Source organism: Puma concolor, chromosome A2 (genome assembly GCF_028749965.1).
Source record: "Puma concolor isolate L17-30 chromosome A2, mPumCon1.1.hap2, whole genome shotgun sequence".
Lineage (NCBI taxonomy): Eukaryota > Metazoa > Chordata > Mammalia > Carnivora > Felidae > Puma > Puma concolor.
In genome coordinates this window covers 47,675,248-47,689,039 of record NC_141668.1, presented here as the reverse complement: position 1 = coordinate 47,689,039, position 13,792 = coordinate 47,675,248, and the positions used below count along the sequence as shown (strand labels likewise).

At 58.2% G+C, this 13,792-nt stretch overlaps 1 protein-coding gene across 1 annotated transcript; it reads left to right on the top strand.

Annotated features, from left to right (window-relative positions):
• Positions 1–359: 359 nt before the first annotated feature.
• On the top strand, positions 360–13,451 carry AQP1 (aquaporin 1 (Colton blood group)). Its single transcript, XM_025929428.2, has 4 exons — positions 360–826; positions 10,075–10,239; positions 10,537–10,617; positions 11,357–13,451. Exons 1-4 carry the CDS (start codon positions 437–439, stop codon positions 11,534–11,536), a joined length of 816 nt encoding a protein of 271 aa, XP_025785213.1. The 5' UTR covers positions 360–436; the 3' UTR covers positions 11,537–13,451.
• The last annotated feature ends 341 nt before the right edge of the window (positions 13,452–13,792 follow it).

Genomic DNA, 13,792 nt, shown 5'->3' with positions numbered 1-13,792 from the left:
ATCCAGTGCTCCTGGCTCTGCCTGCGGGCACCCCCTGAGCTTTGCACGTAGGGCAAGGACACCTGGACTTCTGTGGCCCCCTGAGTGGGGCCAACTTGGAGGAATTTCCCAAAGCCTATTAGAGCAGTGGCTGCCTCCTGCCTGCCTCCTTGGGCTGGGCAGGGCTGAGGGCGGAGGGAGAGAGGGAGGGAGGAGGGAGAGGAGGGAGGGAAAAAAGTTGGCAGGCCGACAGCAGCGCTGTGTCTGCATCCATCGCTGAGAGGAGGCCCGTGCAGTGTGGGGCGGGCCAGGAGCGAGGAGAGGCCTTCCTCCCTTTGTGCTCCCCCCTCCTCTCCTGCCCCCGGGGCCCTATAAATAGGCCCAGCCCGGGCTGTGGCTCAGCTCTCAGAGGGAGTAGAGCACCAGGCAGCGGTCTCAAGCCAAGCCCCCTGCCAGCATGGCCAGCGAGTTCAAGAAGAAGCTCTTCTGGAGGGCCGTGGTGGCCGAGTTCCTGGCCATGACCCTCTTCGTCTTCATCAGCATCGGTTCCGCCCTGGGCTTCAATTACCCGGTGAAGAACAACCAGACAGCAGGTGCCTCCCAGGACAACGTGAAGGTGTCACTGGCCTTCGGGCTGAGCATCGCCACCCTGGCCCAGAGCGTGGGTCACATCAGTGGCGCCCACCTCAACCCGGCCGTCACGCTGGGGCTGTTGCTCAGCTGCCAGATCAGCATCCTCAGGGCTATCATGTACATCATCGCCCAGTGCGTGGGGGCCATCGTGGCCACTGCCATCCTCTCAGGCGTCACCTCCTCCCTGCCGGACAACTCGCTCGGCCGAAACGAGGTATGTGAGGTCGTCCCAGGCACCAGGGCTCTGGAACGGGGCAGAGATGGCATAGGTCTCCCCCTCCACCCATTGTGCAGATGGGGACACTGAGGAGCCGAGGGGACAAGAGGCTTCTGGGGGTCATGCGGAGCTGGGGCTGGTGCTCAGCTACACCTGCAGCCCAGAGCCTGCTTTCTGCCAGGCACTGTGGGAAGCCGAGACCCAGAGAACAATAGTCTTGCCAATGTCCCCTGTGGGCACCTACTGTGGGGAATAAGCTCTGGAGGCAGCTAACCTTCGGGCCAACGGTGCTGCACCTTTCGGCTGTAGTTTCTCGGCCCCCCCTCCGCTCTGCCTGTGCAGCCAGCTCCCTCTTCCCACAGCCCGGCCCCCAGGAGCCGCTGTCCGCTGTCCCTTTGCTGCCCTGACCTAGATGCTGGGCATGTCCGTGTCAGGTCTGCCAGTGCGTGAGCAGGACCCAGGTGGGCGGCCCCACGGTCACACAGGGCCCCGAATGAACTGCCTTCAAGGAAAAAGCCCCTCCTGCACCTTGGTCCCCAGGGAGTGGACAAAGACCGGGGGTCAAAACACTCTCTCGGCTGTTTGCAGGTGGTTTTCCTGGATTGCAGTGTGGGGTGGCGGCCAGCGTGGGGACATCTTGCCTCCTGTCTGGGCTCCATTCTCTGTCGCCGGGCACTGTGAGGCATGGCGTGTGCGCATGTGTGTGTGTGTGTGAGCGGTGTGCGCACGTGGATGCTGGCATGGGTCTCTGAGCTTGTGTAAGCTTGTGTGCCCCCGCGTGCGTCTGTGTCTAGAAGTGTGCCTGGGAGAGTTAGGGCCACTGCGTGAGTGGGTGGGGGTGTGTGCGTGTACCTGTGTGTGCCCACTGCTCCTGGCTTGAGTGGGGTCTGGGCTGGGGGCACTGGTGGTAAGCAGAGGTTGGCGACTGGGTGGCAGCTGCTGAGAAGCATTCCTCCCGGGCCGCTTAGCACAGCTAATTGGCCGTTGGCGGCAGTTGCCTGCTGTCGCGGACCTGGGCTTTTCCAGACCCTCAGCCAAGTGCAAACTCAGACCTGGCTTGGGCCACAGCAGGGGGGAATCTGGCCTGAGAGAGGCTGAGGAAGGCTTGGAGGGTGCCGTCCCAGGGAAGGGGAGAGTGAAGGAGCACAGAGGAGGAATCCGATCTACAGAAAGGAGGCTGGCCAGGCCCGGGCAGGGCAGGCGGGTGTAGGGACGGCGAGGGAGCCGGCCAAGGGCTCCTCGGCGGGTGATTATATAGCAAACGTTCTCTCGCTTCCAAGCCGAAGTTCAGACCCGGGCGCTTCAGCTGAGGGAGGCTTGGTGAGGGCATGGCCTTGCCACGGGGGAATTAGCACTTCTTGTGTCACAGTGACACCTTACCCAGCCCCCTCCGAGGAGCTAACTGTGGCTCAGCCCAAGATTGAAGATTAGCCTACAGGCTGGAGTTTAGACTTTAGTCAGGGAAGACGTGGCCAAGGTGGGTAGAAGGGGCAGAACTCTGGCAGGCCACGTTCCTCCAAGCCTCAGCCTCTCCAGAGGGGCAGAGCCAGGTGACTTCGGAGAGTGCCCCCTGGGTAGGGTCAGGTTCACACTAGGGCTGGGCTGGGCGCGATGTGGGGTGGGGAAAAGGGCCTCGCAGGGGAGGGGTTGAATCTCTTCAGGCCTTCTGCCCCCTCTTGACCCTCCTTCTCAAGGGACAGGCAGGACAGGCATCTGTTGTCAGACCTTGCGCTCTAACTCAGGCATCACGGGCAGATGTGGGGGAGGGTGGGCACCCACGGTGTCATTTTGATCTGGCCACACCCTGATCCAGTGTCCCTTCCCTTCTCTGACCTCCATTTTGCAGAGTTACCCAGATGCCTGGGCTGGGCAGGTTGCAGATAGGGGGGGGGAAAGGGATAAGCTCATGCAGGGGCCAGCCCTGGTCTCAGAGGCAAGCACACCGTGTTCAAGGCCTGCTTCTGCTCACCTGTTGAGTTTCACTGGAGCTGAGGACCCTGAGACTCCAAGAAGGAACCCAGGTCTCTAGATCTCTCTCGGCCCTGCCCATACCACCAGCAAGCTCACTTTGCAGACTTGAGTTTATCAGCCTTCCCAGGAGGGTCTGGCTACGAGGAGCCTAAGAGGGGCCATACTGAACACAAGGGTACTGAGTGTTGAGGTGGGGTGCAGGCACTCTCCTGTCCACACAATGGAAGTTTGGGGTCCAGAAGCACAAGTTCTAGGCCTAGAAACAGAGAAAGCATCTCTCTCAAGGCCTCCTCTGGGACACCGGACTTGGGATCTGAAGGGATCTGAAGGGACCCGGCAGGCGGCCTCAATGCCTCGAGAGGGGCAGAGACCAGTCTACGCAGCAAGTGACACATTCTTTCCCCCAGGCTTTGCTGGAGGCTCCCATAGCCCCTTGGGCCCCGGACCCCACCCTGGCCCAAACCTAGGTGGGGCCCTTTGTTGGCATGGAGATTTCAAAGGAAAATAGGGAAAGGAGGCAGGAAGTGGTTGGAGTGAGTCAGGGGGTGCCCCTGGTGGCATGGTGGGACAACTCTCTTCTCACTGAGTCAGGACTTGGGATGCACCCTGGAGAGACCACGGGCCTCTGTCCAGCCTATAGGATCCTGGCTGGTTCTAAGAACCAAACCCCAATTTAGGCCCAAAGTGACAGTCTCAGAGGCAGGGGTTGGTGTCCCCATCTCCCTCTGTCCTTGTCAGACACTGAAACACTTCAGGCCGACAAGCTCGCCTGTGTGGCCCCAGTGTCCGTCTGTGAAATAGGGACACAGCAGGGCGTGGCTGGGCTCTGGAAAATGCAAGATGCTCCTGGACCTGGGAGTCCTGACTGTTAGCTGGCTCTTTTTATTCCTCCCCTCTCTGGCTCACTCACCCATGCTCCCTGCAAACCAAAATGGGACTGCTGGGGGCTGAGCTGGGGGCTGAGTCACCAGCTCCCTACCCTTGGCAGACCCTGGCGAGCAAGATAAGCCCCGCGCACAGCTGCCCACGATATGGGGCAGGAGGCAGGTGTGATAAGAGGTGTTGGGACTGTCAGAGCGGCAAAGGAACCTCTCTGCCTTTGAGCGGTGGGAAGGGCCTGGAAGGCTTTCGGGGAGGAAGCTCCATGGGGAACCTGAATGTGGAGGCAGGAAAAGGGGGTTGCAGGCAGAGAAAGGGCGGCACAGGCTGTGAGCACAGGCAAGGCGGCCGTGGGAGGTCACGGCCTGGGCCTGGACTCAGCCCTAAACTCTCCCCTTCCCCAGTTTCCCCAACCACAGAGCCAGAGGGTTGTCCCTTCCCTGTTGGCCCCCTTCCCCCCCCACCCCCGCGCTGGGCCACCGGTTCTTCCAAGGTTGAGGGCCCCTCTGCCTCCTCCAGAGCTGGGGGTGGGCTGGGGAAAGGGAAGCCGGTTTTCAGACGGATGTGCCCAGAGAGGGGGGCTGGGGGCTGGGTGGTGGTGCCACAGCTGGGACATATAATTACTGTTTCCAGCCAGAACCAGATGAGGGGGAGGGCATCGAGAGGCAGGAGTTTTGTGGTGGAGACTTCCCTCGCCACAGAAAATTCTGAGGCTGTTTCCCCTGTGGGGGCCCTCGGAGCAGCCCTGCCAGCCCCAGGCTGCCCACCCCAATACCTGGCCTTAACCAGGGCTCGCTCTGCGAATCCTCGTCTGAAGGGGCAGTGCCACGAGAGGGGACGTGGCCCGCTGGAGTGCCTCAGTCTGAGGGGACGCGCCTCACCCTCACGCCCCTGGGTCACAGCCTTCCTTCCTCTCACACCTTGAGCCATTAGTTCATTGTGGGCCAATTGCCTGTAGGGCCCTCTAACCTGAGCTCAGTCCCAGAGAGTGCTCCCCACTTTCTCTAGGGCCCCACTCAGCAAGGGTCCCTTCAGCATTAGCCACCAGGGCTTTCCCCAGGTGGCTTAAACGTGCCGTATGTCCACCCCTCAGGGACTGGCTCAGGGCTTCCTCAGGAGCCCTCTGTTCTTGTTGGTAGAGCCTCCCTGGGGGCCATGGTCCCTGCCCTCTGGAAGCGCCAGTGGGTCTGGGGTCTCCTGAATAGCTGGGGCTGAGCCAACACACTCGCAGGTGTCGGCAGGAAAATGTTGTCATGGCCTTTGTCCCCTCAGCCTGGGCCTCTCCCCAGGGATGTGTGTGTGTGTGTGGGGGGGGGCTCCTTGCCCACAGTGATGCTTAGGGGGATAAGTGAGGGGTTCTCTTTATGTAACCAAGGAGCTGCAGTTCTGTGGAGTTAAGAACCCCAACTCAAAAATGGTAGAAAAGCCTGGAAAATGCCCTGTTCCCATTAGCAGCTCCTTTCAGTGCCTGAAATTCCACCACCAGGACAACTAGAGAGGCAGATGTCTGCTCAGTGCAAAGAAGCAATTTTTATTTTTAATCAGGAAGGGGCTGCCACCAAGCCAGTAAGCTCCCTATCGTTAGGTGTGCAAGTAGAATCTGCCCGCAGCCAGCTCTGGGGGCATCTGGCTGTGTGGGGGTACAGCAGTGTGCCGTATTGAGACCCCAGGTCAGATGGCTCTGTGGGAATCCTGCACTCAGGATCCTGGCCGGGAGGGTGACTGTGGGTCCTGGGGCTAGGGGTCCCATGTCAGGCAGGGAGGAATCCTGGAGACTAAAATCTGGGCCGAGGCTTCCATTTTACTGATAAGGAAACTGAGGCCACAGAGGCATTGAGATTGTGAGGTTGTATAGCAGATCAAGGCAGGGCAGGACCATGCCCCCAGCCTGCCTCTCAGCCCTGGGTTATTTCTGCTTCTCTAAAGTGCACGTGTTCACACTTCACTAACGTCCCCTCCCCCTCAACACACACACATACATGGCACATAGGGGCATACACATGTGGGTGTAGAGAGCATATTCTCAAGCCTGGGTGGTTCCACTCAGGCCCTGGGATCCTAGGAAGGTGGGGTAAGTGCTCCTCAATGGAGCCTCTTCCTTTCCCTGGCAGGAGGATGGGGACTGCCCTGGAGTAAGGAAAAGAAGGAGGGAGGGAAGGAGGAAGCCATTACTTTGTGTATTGTTTCTTGTCAGGAAGATGAAATGGCTTCTGGGGGCAAATAAGGGCCCTTTGAGATCTGTGACTCTTTGTCCCTCAAGGGGGCTTCCTTTCCTCCTCCTCCCCTTTCCCCAGCCAAGTAGTGGACCCTGTGTGTAGCTGTGTGATACAAAGAGACAGGGCTGCACACTCAGAAATGCCATCAGACACACAGCACGGCCATACAGGGCCACATGTCACAGAGACCCCCAGATGCACAGGGCCCACCTTGGTAAGAGGCGGCACCCTGTGCGATAGGGATTCTCAGAGAAAGTTGAGATACACTGGCCAATACCTGACTAGTTCGTCTGAATGTCCACGGGCTGAAAAAGAGTGGATATTCTCAAATTTGGGGTGGATGGCTTTACAGAGTTTCCTTAAATCAAACTTGTTAATTATGTGGCTCAAATCCTTCCTGTTTGTGCTATTTATATTGTCTGACTGCTTCAGTCCATCAGTTTCTATGAGAGGGTTGTTAAACTCTTTCACTCTGGTGGTGGACTGATCAAATTCTCCTTATATTCTGTCAACTGTCGCTTATTTTTAGGCTATGTTGTTTGGCGCATACAGGTTTCGAATTTATGTAGCTCTCTGATAGACTTTTTCATTCAATTATTTTGTAATAAGCCTCTTAATGTCTCATGAAAAGGAAAAGGAGAGAGTTACACCCGGACACATCTGGTCACCTACAGATCCTGCAGGTACCAATATACGAACATACAAGGAGGCACACACAGCCGTGGATACCCACAGGAACATGCACACGGGAATATCCATGAAGGAGTAACACAAGGGACCCACTGAGGTCCCCCTCACGTGAGTGCTGAGTCCTGGAGGCAGTGGGTGAGCAAGGCAGGCCTCGATGTCTCCCCTCCCCTGTTCTTTGAGAGTGTATGCTCAGAGTGCAGCCAGGCCTGGTGCCTGCTGTTCCCCAAGGGTGGGACACCAGGGTGCCCAGGTCAAGTTGGGGCCCTGGGCCTAGGAAGCTACCTTGGTCAGTCTGTCCATGGGCAGCAGGGATGGTTCTAGGGACCCATTGTCTAGACAGGTCAACCCTGTCCCCCACCCTCTCCTGGGTGCTGGGGCACACTGGCAGCTAGACAGCCATCTTCTGCCTGCTCCTCAGACCAAGCTGGGAATAGCTAGGTCCCTTGGCTGGGCGTGTAGACATCAGGACCCTTGGCTGGGACAAGGATCCTGGCTTTGCTATCTTGTCCCTGGGACTCAGCCTCCTCATCCATTCTCTTACAGAGGCTTGCATGGCTGCCCTGTAAGACCCACAAAAACTAATGACTGGCCTCTGGTCTCCAAGCCACAAAGCAAATAAACTAGCACTGGACCAGAGAGCTTCCCGTCCAGGCTGCTTCTAGAGAGGATAGAAGTTCTGGAAAATTAGCATCATCTGCTACTTCTGTCGCTATGCAGCAAGTGTCCCCTATGAGGCCTGGGCAGCAAGATGGGAAGGTCTCCCTACTCTGTCCTCACCAAGCTCCCAGGCCAGGGGTTGGACGACCTACAGAGGAGGAAGGAGGGTTAACAGCGTGAGTGGGTAGCAGCAGAAATTAATTTCAGCCAGGGATAGGAGGAAGCTTCTTGGAGCTGGTGGGATCTGAACTGGGCCTTGACAGTGGGCGTAAATGGATTTGATGTGAAAATGCAGAGCTGGCGTCTTTCTGATACTTCACATTAAATGTGTGGATTATTCTGTTGTTTATCCTTATATTCATAAAACTGTGTTGTTGTTGTTGTTGTTTGGAAGGGGGCTTAATCAGTGAAATATAAAGCCTCGGCTGGGCAAAACTACCTGGGGATGTGCAGACGTATTTTTTTTTTCCCAACACCAAGTGACCACAACTGGGATTAGCCTTATTTAAGCAATTGTTTCCAATTGAATGGGTTGTAAACAGTAACATGTTTTGAATGTTTACCTACTTTTCCTGGACATCAAGTTTCAACAGACCTTTAACTATCCTTTTCAGTTCTGAATTATCAAGTTTTTCCAGATGTAAGTCACACAAGTGCGTTGGTGGTTAAAGCAGAAGTAGCCAGTAGATACTGAAGCAATCAGGGGAGGCTTCCTAGTGGTGGTGGTGATGGGTATCGGGAGAGGAAGATCATCATCCTGCGTGGCCCTGGGTGGTCAGGAAGGGGGTATAACCCAGAGTTCCCAGGGCGGGTGGCCTCCTCTCCTGCTTCCTGTGGACTCAAGAGTGCTGGGCATGGCCCCCCCCCCCCCCCCCTCCTGTGCTCTGCTCACTTTGCATGAGAAGGCATGCCTTTGGGCAGAGCAGGGCCTGGGGTACTCAGACCTGGTTAAGAACTGGGGGAGGAGATGAGCTCGCCCAGGCCCAGTCTGTGAGAGGGTGGGGAATGGGGAGTATAGGAGGCAGGAACCACTTAGAACGATGGCTCCATTAATCAGCATGCCAGGCCTGGTTTCAGGACTCCGGCCAGCTAGCAATTAGGCTGGCGCTGGGGAGCAGAGGAGAGAGCGGGAAGAACAGGAGGGCAGCAGCAGGTGTGAGTGTGACGGGCATCTGTACAAGTTGGCCCGGTCACACCAACCTCACCTCCACGGAGCCTGTCCTGGCTCCAGGCAGGCCTCGCTCCGGCCTCCACAACCCTGTGCAGGGCCCCGCCCCTTCTGGCTGCCCCCCAGTCCCGGGGATAAGGTGAGAAAGAACCAGAACAAAGCCACAACTGTCCTGATCCCTCCTGCCTCAGCAGCCCTTTCCAGATGCCCCGAGACACCCCCCACCATTGCCTTTGAAACTCCGGCCACTCTGGAAGGTGGGCAGGAAAAGCTGTTTTACAGATGGGGAAACTGAGGGTCAGACTGGGGAAAGGCCATGGCCATGGCAGCACAAGTAGGAGATTCAGGACCTGAACACAGGGATGGGAACAAAACTGGGCATTGCCCCCCGGGCTGGCGGGGCTGAGGGGTCAAAGCTCTGGGGTCGGCCAGGAAAGGCCTAGATCTGGGGCTGCAACACAGGGGAGGGGATGTGAGTCACTTTCCCTGTGACCCAGGGCTGCAGACAAAGGCGGGAAGAGAATTGTTCTTGTAAGATGGCCTCAGGGTGGGGCTGAGAAAACTGGGCGTGGGAGTGGAGGAGGGCCCCCCACCTAGAGTTTTGTAAAAATGCCCTCTGGCTTTGGAGGATGCCCCCCTCATGCCCCCAGGATGAGGCTTCAAGTTCAGGCGTATTTGGGCACACCAGCCCTGCCCTGGGGGAAGACAGCCCACATGGCCACATCCAGGCATCTTTGCCAGTGAGCCTTGGCTCACGTGGCCCAGCTCTCCTGTACGGGTGCCCCTGGCCCCTGGGACCCCCACAAAGGGGCGGGTGCAGGGGTCCCCGGGGAGGGGTCTCCCTGGTGCAGCTGCAGAGGGAGGGCTCCGGTGACCTCAGGACGGCTCCCATTCCCTTCTTTTTCCATGACTCATGTTTCTAAAAGTGGCCCAAAAGCAAGTGGTAGCCAGACGGTGGTGGCGGGGCCTATGTGGCCAGGGAGTTGGGGGGGGGGGGGGCGTTCCAGGAGGGAGAGGGAGGGGAATGTAGGGAGGGCTGAGAAGAAATGGGAGAGACACAGAACCGGGAGAGACAGACAGAGGGTGGGTAGGAGACAGGGCAGGGCAGCGCGGGAGACCAGAACAGGGAGAGAGACTGAGGGAGCTGGGGCCAGCTAACTGAGGAAGACCCTTCTCAACTCTGGGAGTTGTAGATGCAGCAGGAGATGGGGTGGAATGTTCTGGACTTTTGGGGTATGAAGCAATGTCTCCGGCCATTTGCTTCTCTGCTCCCTGCAGGGTTGAGAATCCCTGACCGTCTCCTCCCATGTGTGGGGCTTGCCCCTTGCCTATGGCTTCGGTACCCGCAGGGCACTCTGGCTGGCTGGAGGTGGGCAGATGCCCTGCCTCACCCCAGGCTTCTCTGGCCTCTAGGCGGAGTGCTGCAGGGAGGAAGCAGGTACCAGGGGCTGAGCTGGCACCTCCTCAAAGTCGTGGAAGGGACAGAGCCTGGTGTCCACTACCAGAGGTGTATTCTCGGGAGGGGCCTGGCCCCTTCTGGGCCTAGCCAGGGGCTGATGTCATGGGCTTTGAGGACACCAAGTTGCCTGGGCCCGGGGGGCGGGTCTCAGACAGAGTCCCTCCTCTGCCCACTCACCCAACCTCCCTGTCCCTCTCTCCTACAGCTGGCCCCCGGTGTGAACTCTGGCCAGGGCCTGGGCATCGAAATCATCGGCACCCTGCAGCTGGTGCTTTGTGTGCTGGCCACCACTGACAGGAGGCGCCGTGATCTCGGGGGCTCGGGCCCCCTCGCCATCGGCCTCTCTGTGGCTCTGGGACATCTGCTCGCGGTGCGTGTGGGGTCTTCCTGGCTGGGGGTAGGGTGGGGAGAACAGGGCCAGGCAGAGGTGGTCGGGGTACCCTCTTATGGGTAGGGGGGTGGGATGATCAGCTCTTTGGGGCTGGGGATAGGGTCCTGCTCAGGAGAGGGCAGCACAGGGACCCCCTGACCATCTTTCTGGGTCAGTGTGCCCCTCTTTCTGAGCCTGATTGTTACCCCCCTGTTTTCTCTCTGTGTGTCATTGCCTCGCCTCCTCTCCCTCTGTCTGTGTTTCTCTGGCTCTCCCCCTTCTGCCTTCCCCTTGCAGATCGACTACACAGGCTGCGGCATTAACCCCGCCCGGTCCTTTGGCTCGTCAGTGATTACTCATAACTTCAAGGACCACTGGGTAAGGGGTCTCACCATCCCCTGGGAAGTGGAGGTGCCGAATGGCAGTTCCAACTCCACCCTGCAGCGTCCTCCCTCATCACAGAGGCTGTGGGAGACAGACAGGGCCAAGGAAATTGGAAAACCAAGGCCTGACATGGGGGTGGTGGGATCAGACTTCAGGCTGGGCTGCTGCCTGCCAGCATCCCAGCGGCACCCCATTCAGGGTGACCTGGGGCGGGCTCCTGGCCCTCATGGTGCCTGCATTTCCTGAGCGGTGAAGTGGGGCATCGTAGCACCCCCCACTGGGGGTAGCACTGAGACAAGTGGCCTCACCGCCTATAGGTTGAGCTTAGCACAGAGTCAGCACTCCATGGACATAGCTGTTCTTACTGTGGATGTTTCTGTCTCAGACCAACCTTTGATCAAACTAGATGTTCCTGTGGCCCTTCCAAAGCTGGGGAGGGTGGGGCCGTGGCCACCCTGAAGAAGGGGCTGGTCTGGTCACACCAGGCACCCTGAGTTGGGGCACATAAAGGCAAGGAGATGCCCGCTACCACAGTCCTGGCTTGGACCAGCTCTGGGGGCACTGGAATCGGGATGTTGGGGTTCAACACCGCCTGCCTCTAAACCCAGGCACCGGTGGGAGAGAACCCATGCCATGGGGTCGGCGGGGGTGGGGGGGGGCGGACTCAGGAAAGGCGTCCCAGGAGAGGAGGCTTTCAGTGGACGCCCTCTGAGCATGCCCTCTCTGTTCCTAGATTTTCTGGGTGGGGCCATTCATCGGGGGAGCCCTGGCTGTGCTCATCTACGATTTCATCCTGGCCCCGCGCAGCAGTGACCTCACAGACCGCGTGAAGGTGTGGACCAGCGGCCAGGTGGAGGAGTATGACCTGGATGGCGACGACATCAACTCCAGGGTGGAGATGAAGCCGAAATAGAGAGGCCCTGGCCCCAGGCACCCATGCGGGGGCGGGGCAGGGGCGGGCAGAGGGAGGGGAGGGGTGAAATCCATGTCTTAGACACTCTGACAGGCTGGCCACTGTCACTTCCCAAAGATCCTCCAGAACTGCGTGGTCAAGCCTGATTTGGGGCTGTTTCTGTCACTTTCTTTCTCTTTCTCTGTTTCCTGGCCTCTGGGCTTCCTGAGGACCAAGATTTACCAACCACTCACTCCCTTGAAGTCACGGAGGAAGTGAAAGAGAGGGACCCACTCTGCTAAGGTGTCCCCTCAGAGTGTGATGGAAGGAATGCCAGAAAATCCCTCTCATCCCAGAGTTGCTCAACAGCTCACCTGCTGCAGGTGTCTGGGGCGCCACCGTTATTGCTTTGTGCCTTTGGGCGTGGCCCTCCTTCTTCCCAAACATGCACTTTGTCCCCAAGGGTGCTTTGAGGGGAAGAGATCCCAGGAGGTGCAGGGGTGGGGGGCAAGTGGCACACAGGCTTCATTCTTGCAGTTTGGCTTGCTTCTGGCTCCACCTGCACCCCCCACCCCCCAAAACTCGCTGTACGACCTTGGGATCGTCCATGTCTCGGGGCCTCAGTGACCCCATCTGCAAAGTGGCAGGGTCAGGGAGAGCCATACGGGCCTGAGGCCTCTCTGTTCTGTAAGTGTAGATACTCCATGGGTTCTAGAAGATGTAGTATGGGGCAGCCCTTCTTCCACTTGCCCTGGTTCTTTCCCAAATGTGTAGCTATCGTAGACACCTGTGTGAACACAGGGACACATGCATACATGTTTCAAAGCAGAGGCAGTCCGGGCCGTGAGAAGGGCTCCCGGGGGAGCAGGGCTGACCCCCACGCAGTGGGGACAGGGTCTGCTATCGCGGAATGAGGCCGGCGGGCGCGCAAAGGAGGAATACCCATGTTCTTCACTGAGCTTTAGTTGACCTTTCTCACCTATTGTTGCATCATCTCGATCACCGTTCGGTTCTCCACTTCCTCCTGCCGGTGTAGACACAGCTCACGCTTATGCAGGTGTGTGTTTCTTAAAGGGCAGTTGGTCGTCTGAAGCCCTAAGCCTGAGGACAGGTGACCGTGGTGCGGATCAGCCCACAGAGGCGAATGGGCTTTGCTGGACTCTTAGCGGGGTTTCCAAGCCCTCAGCTAATGACGAGGGGAGAGGAGGAGCAGATCCCTGCCCCCCTTATTGCTAAACTCCTGGTTGGAGGCGTTTGGGCAGCCGGGAGACCTGCACAGGCTCCCTGTGTCACCCCAGGCACAGCCTTCCCTTGTCATTTACCTGGAGGGGACAGTCAGCCCTGGCCTGATGAGGTAGCTTACCAGTGCAGCCCAGGGACAGTTCAGAGTGCAGGGTCTGCTTCAGGGGCAGCCATCTACCTGGTCTCTTCAATCCCACAGGGCCAGAGCAGGTCCCCCGGCACGCCTGGAGCCACGATGGTGACAAAACCCAAGTGATTCAATCTGCAGTTTATCCCAAAGCAGCAGGACAACCAGGTGACCCTTAATGGTCACCAACCCGTCACAACATCTACACACTCCATTCCCTAGCAGGGACTTCTAGCCCTTTTAACAGATAAGGAAACCGAGGCCCGAGGTCCCACAGCTAGTTAATGATTTGGCCAGGCCTGGCAACCAAGGCCATGTCTCTGGCTACTCCTTGGACCGTGAGACTGACCCCTCTTATTCCCAGCTGCTCGGTTTCTGCCTGGGCGGTGGTTAGAAGCCAGGAGGGGTGAGGGCTGTGCTGGAGGGGAGAGGGGGCAGACCCACTTCCTGCCTGGTTCTCACTGCTGCATACCAGACTCTGCATCTGTCTGCTCTGCATATATGTCTCTTTGGAATTGGAATTTCATTATATGTTAACACAATAAAGGAAAATGACTTGCAAGGTCATCGAGGCTTCCTGTAGTTTTTCTTCTTTTGGTACCGTGTTCCCAACAAAGGATCTCTGGCTCCCAGAGGAGATCGATGCCCACTCTAGGGACTCAGTCTGGGTGGGGGGAGCCACTGCTTGCCCTCTTGCCCTCAGGATCTCTGCTCTCAGTGGGTGGACACAGCCTCAGAGGACTCCATCTGAGCAACACAGGGTCCTGCACCTAATAGGGACCACTTTTGCTTCTGGAGCCTGAAAGGACTGAAGCGTGACAGCCCCATCAATCCCTCTGCCCTCCTGGGAGCACGGCCCAGGGAGCACCAGGGGCTGATCAGCTGTCCCTCCCTCTGTCCCTCCACTC

What these genes read in the sequence shown, in the direction of transcription:
- AQP1 (XM_025929428.2), top strand. Translation starts at nt 437, where the DNA reads ATGGCCAGCGAGTTCAAGAAGAAGCTCTTCTGGAGGGCCGTGGTGGCC. An exon ending in ACTCGCTCGGCCGAAACGAG is followed by an intron (nt 827 to 10,074) that starts GTATGTGAGGTC and finishes TCTCTCCTACAG; the next exon opens with CTGGCCCCCGGTGTGAACTC. An exon ending in ATAACTTCAAGGACCACTGG is followed by an intron (nt 10,618 to 11,356) that starts GTAAGGGGTCTC and finishes CTCTGTTCCTAG; the next exon opens with ATTTTCTGGGTGGGGCCATT.